This window comes from Pelodiscus sinensis, chromosome 1, assembly GCF_049634645.1.
Source record: "Pelodiscus sinensis isolate JC-2024 chromosome 1, ASM4963464v1, whole genome shotgun sequence".
Classification (NCBI taxonomy): domain Eukaryota; kingdom Metazoa; phylum Chordata; order Testudines; family Trionychidae; genus Pelodiscus; species Pelodiscus sinensis.
The window spans coordinates 133,022,732-133,033,124 of NC_134711.1; the positions used below are offsets into that span (position 1 = coordinate 133,022,732).

At 44.1% G+C, this 10,393-nt stretch overlaps 1 protein-coding gene across 1 annotated transcript; it reads left to right on the top strand.

Moving 5' to 3' along the window:
- Nucleotides 1-223: 223 nt before the first annotated feature.
- Nucleotides 224-10,127, top strand: LOC102452472 (C->U-editing enzyme APOBEC-1-like). Its single transcript, XM_075901924.1, has 4 exons — nucleotides 224-1,272; nucleotides 4,972-5,391; nucleotides 6,982-7,097; nucleotides 7,807-10,127. The coding sequence occupies exons 1-4, from the start codon at nucleotides 1,251-1,253 to the stop codon at nucleotides 8,218-8,220; spliced, it is 972 nt and encodes a 323-aa protein (XP_075758039.1). The 5' UTR covers nucleotides 224-1,250; the 3' UTR covers nucleotides 8,221-10,127.
- The last annotated feature ends 266 nt before the right edge of the window (nucleotides 10,128-10,393 follow it).

Here is a 10,393-nt window from a genome sequence, read left to right on the forward strand (position 1 = left end):
TGTCAGCAGCCCTGTTATTCCTCGTGGGATGAGGTTTACCGGGGCTGCCGACAAAGGGCTTTGATGTCGGCAGGGGAGCGTCCAGACTAGCGAGCTGAGCGGACAAACAGCTGATCAGCTGTTTGTCGGCTCAGCGCGGCAGCCATGTAAATTTAAATGAAGCCACGATCATTTAAATCGCGGCTTCATTTGACTTTGCCAAACAAACAAATCTACATGGCTCCGTCGATGGAACCATGTAGTTTAGACGTACCCACAGAGTATATATACATATGGTTGGGTGGGCATGTAGTTATATTTGTGCTTTCTGCAAATGCACTAGGTATCATTGGTATCATTCTTCTCTCACTGATACCAAAGTAAATGAGGAATAACTCCACTGAAGTCCACAGATATACACTGGTGTAAAACAGGTAAGTAAGAAGAAAATATATGTGGGGCATGTGAAACATGCCCTTGGGAGTTAATAAAACCTTTTCTGTGAATACATATTAAAAAATTATTTGCAGTGTGTTTTACCGATCAAGTTTCTAGCAAGAAATGTATTAGTAAATATAAATTAATATTCAGAGGGCACTCTGGCCAGGTCAGGGGTCTATCTTGTGGTGGCAGTCTCTGGTTGCCACTCCACCTATCGGTCACAGTGTAAGGGATAGAGGATCCCACTTGCTCAATCAGCTTCTGAGCCAGGGCCATGCAAGGGCTGACCATTCTGGAGTGCCTCAAGTCAGCCTCCCTGGGTCATTTCCTCCTTCCCTTTTTCCTACAGTAGGCTGCTGTTTATTTCAGTAAGCGCTACCCAGTATATTATCTACCCATCCCCAGCTCAATCTGGATCTTCTGATAGTGGCCAATGCTGGGTGCCCCAGAGGGAATGAACAGGTAATCAAGGGCTCCATCTCCTGTCACCCATTCCCAACTTCTGGCAAACAGTGGCTCAAGACACCATCCCTGCCCATTCTGGCTAACAGTCATTGATGGACCTATCCTCCATTAATTTATCTAGTTATTTTGTGTAACTGTCTGTATACACAACAATAGTTTTTTTTAAGAACGATTTTACATCAGTTCTGAGGTCTATGCCCCCACATCATTTAGAACCTAACTTCCCAGAGCTGAATCATTAGTCACTATTTGGGTACTACAGGCTTCTTAATCTCCTAAGTTTCTGTCATCAGGAATAGAAACTGAAAGGGAAAAAAGCATACTAGTAAAAGAAGACAGATTTATGGCTTTAGTTAGGGAGAACCATGGTTTCTGGCTGTGAGAGAGGTAAGGGTGCAACATTAGTTTATGTGTGTACCTGTTTGCAATATATGCCTATATGTGTGGCTATATCAATACGGTATACATGTGCATTTGTGTGTCTTCATGGCTACATACATTTATGTGTGCACATATGTATGTGCATCTGTCTGAATGTGGTGGATTTATGTATATGAGATATGTATAGTTGGTAGATAAATCCAGACTGTTTATCACTCTGCACATGTTTATACATATATGGTATTTTTAGATACTATCTTTTCAGTAAAAAAAAAATGAAATTACTGACAATGATTTTCTTACATCAGTAATAAATAAGTACTTCTTACAAAGACAAAGGGTAAGAAAATACAGCAGAGCTGAAGAAGTCTTAGTTAAAAGGTATAGTATATATAAATACTGGTTTTATGAAAAGTTAAAGCAACAATTTTTTAAAAAAAAATTAGCACATCCCATTGTGCCCATCTTTCCTCAGACAGTTCCGATTCTTTTGTGTGTCTGTGCATATGTGTTCATGTCCATCTGTATGGGCTTAGAAAACTTGCACCAGTGTAACTAAATATCTATATTGGTATAAAATCTCCACTCCTATGTCATTTCATGGGCGTATCTTATGGGCCTGACCCAAAGTCCATTGAAGTCAAGGGAAGTCTTTTTGCTGATTTCAATTGTAGCCTATAGGGCCAGCCTGCTGACTTGCTTTATTCTGCCTTTATTTTTGGCTTATTCTGTCTTTATTTGTTGGTATGCTTGTTTGGGTTATTATATTTGGCTTGTATTTTGTATTAGATTGCTTTATTATGTTTAACTGTAATGCAAGGAAACTACAGGTTTGAATCCTGTATGGTTAGTGTAACATAGTAGGGATTCTGTCCACTCTTGTGGCCCTGGATCTACCCTGGTTTTGCATTCACTGGTTGCTTTGTTGTGCTGTGTGCTGTCACCCCTACTGCCCTGTGCTGGTCTGCATAGGCTTTGTGTGTGCCTGTGTGTGCAGTGGCCAATGGGGGATGGGTCCCTAAGGGGAAGTACATAAGCAATGGCTTGAGGAATCTGGAGGAATCTGAACAAAGCAAGAGGTGGGGCTGTCTGGGGGCTGAGTGACCAGTTGCTGGGAGTCTGAGTTAGTCTCGCCTGGGCAGGGCCGGCCCACAACATTTTGGCACTTGAAGTGGGGAGCTCAAATAACGCCCTTATGGCCCCTTGCTTGGGCCAAAACTTTGAAAGGTCTCAATTCTGCCTTTTTCCTGTTCTACTCCTCTCATGAGACTGCTCTGCTACCTACATACGCACCTGCAGGAGACACAATTTTCTACACTCTGGATCCTAGTGACACACCCCACATTCTGGCACCTGAGGCGGCCGCCTCAATTCGCCTCATGGTAAGGCCAGCCCTGCAACTGGGGGAAGATAAGAGCAGACTGAGAGCAGGAAAGGGGGGTTCAGGGTCCGTGAGCCCTTCCCCCCAAGAGGAATAAGGCTTTCTGCTCTCTGTCTATGCTATCGCTCCTGGGCTTTGCTGTGTCCCGGAGGACCAATAAAACTTTCTACTCTACTGGCTGGGTGAGAGTCACATCTGGCTGCGGATGGGGGTGCAGGGTTGGGGGCTCCTGACATGGCTGTCACAGTTAGCTTAAGCAAGTTGGCATAAGCATTGTTAAGTAAGCTATGTTCAGCATAGATACATGGCCTAACAGTCACCCTTTCAGATTTTGGGGGAATTTGACGTGTTTACCTATGCAAGTCAGAACTTGAAGGTGATCAGGGAACACTACAAGAACATGGAAGTAAAAACTTTAAACCAGTTTGGACAAGAAGTGGAAGGTCTGAAAATGAGCTAATTGGCATTGATATGCTAGTCAATAGAACAAGTGCACTCCGATAATAGGTGAGGAAATTAGATTTGGAAATGGAAGGCTGGATGTTAGCATGACTATCAGAACAGTGCTCAGGGCCTATGAGAGGGCAAACAAGCATGTGGAGGGAGCCTTTTCTTCATCTTGCCTTTGGAGTCTCTTAGCCATCTATGGTTAACTTGGCTACTCAGCGTTTGACCCATCAGCTTTATTATTCACTAGCAGTCTTGGCACTGAGGGACCTGGACCATTGGATTCATTTGGCAAGCCAGAAGCAAGGCTGGTCCTTTGCCTCTTACCATCAGGTCCCCAAAGGAGGTGTGTAAGTATGCTAATCTCAGAGTTTCCTAAAGGAACCCCCTATAGAGCACTAGTCCTTTTTGGTTCTGGCTTGGAGCTTATTCACTTATTTTAATAAAAGTTTCTCTGGATATGTTTTGTCCGGAGCCTGAGCGTTCTTGCCGTATGTCCTAAGGGTCCTTACAAGGCACTGAAGTCTCTATATTTAATTCTGTGTCATTTGATTCCAGAACAAGACTCATTATCTTTTGGACAAAGTGATTGGCGAGCCTTTATAATAATATTAATCTCTGAAAAGCAGGCAACACAATGGGCTTTGGATCAGGGCCTAGCCAAGTAGATGCTTGTATATGGCTGAGCATGTAAAGAGTCATGAAAGAGACATGAAAACAGTGGACAGAAAAGTGCTATTGAAGGAATTTTAAAGACCTGAGGTTTTTTTTATTAAATATTAACTCCTGATACTTAGGGGTAAATTAACATTTAAAAAGTGCCCTCCATTTTCAAATGTTTGTTCTCAGTGCTCCTGTGCTGTGTTTCTTCAGTTTTGTTTTTTGTTTCTCAGTACAAGTAACAAGAAATAGTTATTTTCTAATAGCTTAAATATATCTCCTGAAAATGCAAAATAGCAACATTAAATAAAGCATATAATGTCAGGCAGCCCAAATGCCCAGTCATAGGAGTTCTTCTGTCAGACCAAGGGCCCCAGAACTGGCCTCTCTTTCAATTGTGCTTCATCAGTGTAACCATAGCTAGAACTCTGCTACCCACTTAGATGAGGATCACAGTCCATGGCAGTCAGAGCTTATCATTAATTACATAATTTTCAGATGTGTCTTAGAAAGACTCTGTTCTCTGGAGATTAAAGTAAAGATAACAACAGGCACCTCCTTGGACACCAAAGCCAAAATTCTCAAAGGTACGTAAGCACCTGACATCCACTGATTTCCATCGGTGTTAGATGCTTGAACACCTTTGAAGATCTGAGCCTAATTACATCTTGGATTATAAAGAGGATTTAGAAAATTGTTGATGTTTAACATGCAGGGTTAATGAGATCACTGCAAACAAGATTCAGAAAGATTTCTTCTTCCCTAAGGAATATAAGAGATGTCATGTCAGAATTACATTCTGTTCAGTAGCATTGAACATGGGTCATCTGTTAGGACCAGGTTAGGAGACTCATGCAATTGATTTCTGTGACCGCAAAAAGGCAGAGTTCCAGGATCTTCTTCCTGTCTTCTTCTGCGTTTCTGTGAGAGAGAAAATTTTCCAAATATATTTTCTAATAGGTCACTTGACACTTCTATATCCCCAAACCTGAACTGTTCCATAGAGGGTTCTGGAAAGAGGGATGGAAGATTCCAGATAGTCTCTCTCATTCACTTGTATTCTAAATCTTCTCTCTCTCTCTCTCTCTCTCTCTTTTTTTCTTGGTGTCCCTCTATTTATGTGTCTGTGGGCCTGAGTCTCTCGTTTTGGCATCTGGAATTGGCTGTGTAGAACAGGGCCACTGAAAGTGCCATTAATGGACATTATGTTTTTACAGTGACTGACTCATATTTAAGGTGGAAGATACAGCCAAAGGAGTTTAAGGATGTTTATGATCCGAGTGCACTTCCTAAGGTTACTTATCTGCTCTATGAAATCAGATGGGTGAAGAGCACCAAGATATGGAGAAACTGGTACCGAAACACCTACACCCAGCATGCTGAAGTCAACTTCCTGGAAAATGCCTTCAAGGAAAGATCTCTGAATCCTTTGACTCACTGCTCTGTCACCTGGTTCCTGTCCTGGAGTCCTTGTTGGAAATGCTCCCAATCTGTGGTAGAGTTTCGGAAGGCATATCCCAAAGTGAACCTAGAAATATATGTAGCGCGGCTCTTTCGGCATGAAGAAGAATGCAACCGTCAAGGCCTTCGTGACCTGGTGATGAACGGAGTCACCATAAGAGTCATGAACCTCTCAGGTAACCAACCATTCCTTTGGGTGGAAAGAGAGCTGGAAGAATAAACAGGTTTGAAGGACAGGGCTGTGGGACATTTCATTTCTATGTTCTTGATTTTAGTAGGACTTTGGTGTATAATGGAGAAAAGTCATTTTCATTACAGACCCTGCATTGAACACTAATTGTCCCCTTTGTTAGTCAGAGCTGCGAGGCCAAGGACTGGCTGCAACATGCAAATAGACCATTGTTCCCTGTTATTTGTGGTCTCATAGGGAAAGATTAAATCACACTGGCGAGGAGGGCATGAGAGGCACAGCTACACACTCACCAGGGCCCATCCTCTTCCAAAAATAAATTGCAAATTTCATTTTCTAGTGCCATCAAGAGACTTTCATTAATATCAATCTTTAATTCAGTGCCAAACTGGAGCTTTTCTTTGATAAAAGATTCTCTCTCTTAACACACCAGTTCAATAAACTCAGCAAAATAGAGAGAACAAAAAACATCTTTTTTTTTCAATAGTCTGACAAAGTACATTCACCTGCATAACCCCCCAGTGCACCTGTCCAGTATTTTAGAATATGAAAATTGAATACAAGTACCTGGTTTGTTAGCCACATGCTATGTACTATGGTAGCATTCTGTTCCATAAAGAGATGTGATGTTTCTAATACCGTATCATGTTTTTCTAAACCAATGATTTTCAAACTTTTTTTCTCATGGTCCAACTGAAGAAAATTGTTGATGTCCGTGACCCAAGATAATTATATCTTTTGACTAGAGTGTGGGCTCCAGGCTGGGGCTAGGAATGAGGGGGTTTGGGTGCAGGAGGGGCTCAGGGCTGGGGCCAGGAATGAGGGAGTTTGGGTGCAGGAGGGGCTCAGGGCTAGGATAGAGGTTTGGGGCACTGGGCTGAGCATGGGCTTACCTACAGCGACTCACAGTTAGCAGAGCAGCAGGGATTCTAAGACTGGCTTCCTACCTGTGCTGGCACCTCAGACCACGCTGTGCCTTGGAAGCAGCCAATAGCAGGTCTGAGTCCTAGGCAGAGAGGTGCAAGCAGCTCTGTGCACTGCTCTCACACACAGGTACCTCCACCCAGGCTCCCATTGGCCGGGAATCAGTCAATGGGAATACTGAGCCAGTGCTCAGGGGGAGGGCAGTGTGTGAAGCTCTGTGGCCCCCACTTAGGAACTGAACCTGCTTCTGGCCACTTCTGGGGTAGTGAGGTCCGTGGTTCCAGGACAGGGAGGAAGCCTGCCTGAGCAAGCCCCACTAGTTACCTGGTCACCCTACAGCAAAGCAACCCGGTGCCTGGCATTCCACAACCCAGTACTGGGTTGCGACTGTACTTTGAAACCCCCTGTTGTAAACAAAAGTTCACTGTTGCAATGTATATTATTTTGTCTCTGATATTTACATGGCAAGGATTTGTGAGCCTATTAAAACTTCCTCAGTAAATAAAAAGGAAAAAAGAATGCTCTGTTTTCATGGCAGTTACATAGCAATTTAATCTTTCTCGAACCATATTGACCTCTCACAGAGCAGTGAATTGCGTGGCCTCTTGACCTGTCTTTTAATTTGTGTGACTGGATAATTCTGTTTCCTCAGCTTACAACTATTGTTGGAGAACATTTGTCAGCCATCAACAGGGAGATGATTACTGGCCGTGGCACCTCACCCCATGGATAATGTTCTTTTCTTTTGAACTCCAGTTGATCCTTCAGGTTAGTAGATCTTTGGAAGGAAAAGACTCAATCCAAAGTCATGTACAGATGAGGTATCCAGAGGACACCATCATGCTAGTTCATGCATCTCTGCTGAAGCCCTTGAAATCTTTCCTAATTCTGAATGGCCATTTTCATGGCTGAGCTACAGCAGCCAGTGACTGAAGAATTCATAAGGTCAGGCCTGTATGCAGGAATTTCTGTGATCCAAGGGTGTGAATGCACCCCCGATATCCCCCAAGTAAGCATGGAAATCAGCTCTAGCCTTTCCCTGGCTGGCCAAAGCAAGGGGAAGGGAAGCACAGACCGTGCACTGCTCCTGCCTTCCCCTGGCTGGCCAGAGCATGCTCACTTGGAGAACCATGGGGACGGGGTGCTTTGGTACCCTTCACACCTCCCCTGTGTCCGGACCTGATAAGGCTATTAACTTTCCATGGACCTCTCCTGTATTCTCCTTGGATCTGAGTGACATGGTTCCATGGCAGTGCTGTAGCTCGTGGGCAGGGCCTGAGAAGTTTATTGTTCTTTTGGGCAGGCTGCATCTGCATTACATTTGAAATGCTCATGAGCCGGACACACATTTATGAAAGTGTTGCAGGTGTTTGCAGATCTTACCCATACGTGAATGATTCTAAAGTCATTATGTTTAGTTGTTAACCTCCAAGTGTTTTTTAAATTAATATTTCATCTTTCCCACCTTTCCCACCAGGGATTTCGAGACAGCTTACAGATCTGCCCAGCAAGAAGCAACCAGATTCCGAGTTGTAGTCTTATTCAACCAGAATATTGTCACCTAATGCCTCGGCAAAGGGTTAACACAGAAGCCATTCATGTGACATCACCACACTACTGGCATGAATCAGCAGCCAAGCATCAGCACTCACTAGCATTTGGGCCTGGACTATCTGTCAGTCACCTACAACAGCCAGCATTTAGGTCTAGACTACCAGTTAGTCATTATCAGCCACTAATGTGTGGGCCTGGACCCATTGTCAGTCACCTGCAACAGCGAATGTTTATTCCTGGACCAGCAATCAGTCACCAGCAGCCACTAATGATTGGGCCAGGACCATTGACCAGACCTGTCTTTAGGCCAGCACTACCAGCCAATCAGCGACAGTAACAGGATTCAAGCCTAGACCATTACCCAATCAACAGCAACAACAAAATAACAGGCTCTAGAATGGAACCCTTTGGATATTCATAGAAAAATAAATCTCTGGGAGTCACAAACCCGTGCACCCACTTTGAATTACACAAGACTATAGGACTATAACATGGTTTAAAAGAGAACTAAATAAATTCATGGAGGTTAAGTCCATAAATGGCTATTAGCCAGGATGGGTAAGGAATGGTGTCCCCAGTCTCTGTTTGTCAGTGGGTGGAGATGGATGGCAGGAGCGAGATTGCTTGATCATTGCCTGTTTGATTCACTCCCCCTGGGGCATCTGGCATTGGCCATTATCGGTAGACAGGATACTGGGCTGGATGGACCTTTGGTCTGACCCAGTATGGCCCATTCTTATGTTCTTATGTTCTTAAGAGGGTGAGGATGTAAACTAGGGAAAACACTTTTTAACATTCTTTAGCCAACACATTTATTATGAATAATCTAAACATTTGCTCCTATGAACAGTTTTGTGGGAAAATAATTTGTGATAAATATTGATACTCCAAGACCTGGAAGACTCTTTACTCTTCCAAGCTTATTATTTAGTATGATTTTTCTGTTGGGGAGGAGGTTTTTAGATTTTGTTTTCCATTGTATTTGCAAAATTACCTTATCAATAAAATAAATCAAACATTTACTTTAGTGAGCTGCCGCTCTTATTGTTTAATTTTGCTGCTTTTTTAAAGAGTGTGCATTTTTCTTAGCCATCATAATGACTGTGGCAGCACTAAACCACTAATGACCTACTGTGAGACAAAAGTGTCACCTCAGCAATATTGAAACTATCCAATAAATAGAGGCCCAGCACCTGGATTTTTTTTAAAAAAAAATGCACTGATTAATTATTATTACTAGCATTACCCGTCCCATTGTGACTGTAAACGTACACTCAAGTTTGGAGTTGATCTGGTTTGGAGTTGCTGCTGGGCTCCTTCACTGGTGCCCCTTTCTCTTGCACCCTCACCGTTGGCTGCAGTTCCATTCTCAGGCAGCCCTCATGGTGACGCTCAGCCCTGTCTCAGGCTGCACCTGCTGAAGGGCTCAAGCCCTTTTGCTTCTGTGGGGTTGAAGCCCTGTTCCCGGGCAGCCCCTCTGCGGAGATGAAGCCCTTTCACCGCCGTGGGGTTCAGCTCCATTCCCTGGCACCCACACCTCCCCCCGTGGGGCCCAGCCCCATTCCTGGGTGGCCTCTGCCATGGGCTGAAGCCCTTTTGCCACCGTGGGGCTTGAGCCCTCCAGGAGGGCTGCCTGGGAACTGGGTAGAGCTCTGTGGGGCGGGGCCACCCAGAAATGGAGCTGAGCCCATGGCAGCAAACACGGCTTCAGCCCAATGGTTTTCTCACTCATTCTGGCATTTTCTAGAAACTTCTTGAGTCTTCCAGAGCAGTCTCAAATGTTCCCTGTGACAGACGGCGTGACGGATGCCTCTCCTTTTATAATAGTTTAAATGGTTTTGTAGAAGCCATTTTATGGTTATCTAGAAGCCATCTTGTATATCAGAAACCATTTCAGCTTTTCTCTCAAGCACGTAGACCAGAGTGAACTTTCTGTCACCCCGTGAGAAGAGGCCTACAGGATGGGCTATTGGTATGTGTTAATTGGGCTGGTTGGGACAGGAGATGTACTCCCTCGAACCTGTCTGCCATCTTGTTGCTAAGGCTTTGTTTTTCCAAATTTAATTGAGGATTTCTGTAATTGGATGCCCTGACGTCAGACTGTTTGGTTAAGGGTATAAAGATACTAGGATTGATTGTATTAAGCAGCTTTACTGGGCCCGACTTTGCTGGGACCACGTTTGGCTCACTTTGCTTTACTGATCAATAAAGCAATCAGTTGTTAGCCACCTAAACAGAGAGGAGCGTGTCTTTGCTTCGACAATTTGGAGGTTCCACCGAGATTCCTAACGCACCACTTGCCTGTATGGATGGACCGGCACTCCACTTCCAAACCTCTCAGAGCGCTCAATAGAAGGTAAAGGGGATACCTGTTATGAAATCTCCTGGGGTATGTCTACACTACCCTCCTAGTTCGAACTAGGAGGGTAATGTAGGCATACCGTACTTGCAAATGAAGCCCGGGATTTGAATTTCCCGGGTTTCATTTGCATAAACTGGGCGCCGCCATT

Bases quoted from the DNA above. Each gene is read 5' to 3' on its own strand.
- LOC102452472 (XM_075901924.1), top strand. From the start codon at position 1,251: ATGGTTTCTGGCTGTGAGAGAG. The intron at 1,273-4,971 runs GTAAGGGTGCAA...ATGTTTTTACAG, and splicing joins GGTTTCTGGCTGTGAGAGAG to TGACTGACTCATATTTAAGG. The intron at 5,392-6,981 runs GTAACCAACCAT...CTGTTTCCTCAG, and splicing joins AAGAGTCATGAACCTCTCAG to CTTACAACTATTGTTGGAGA.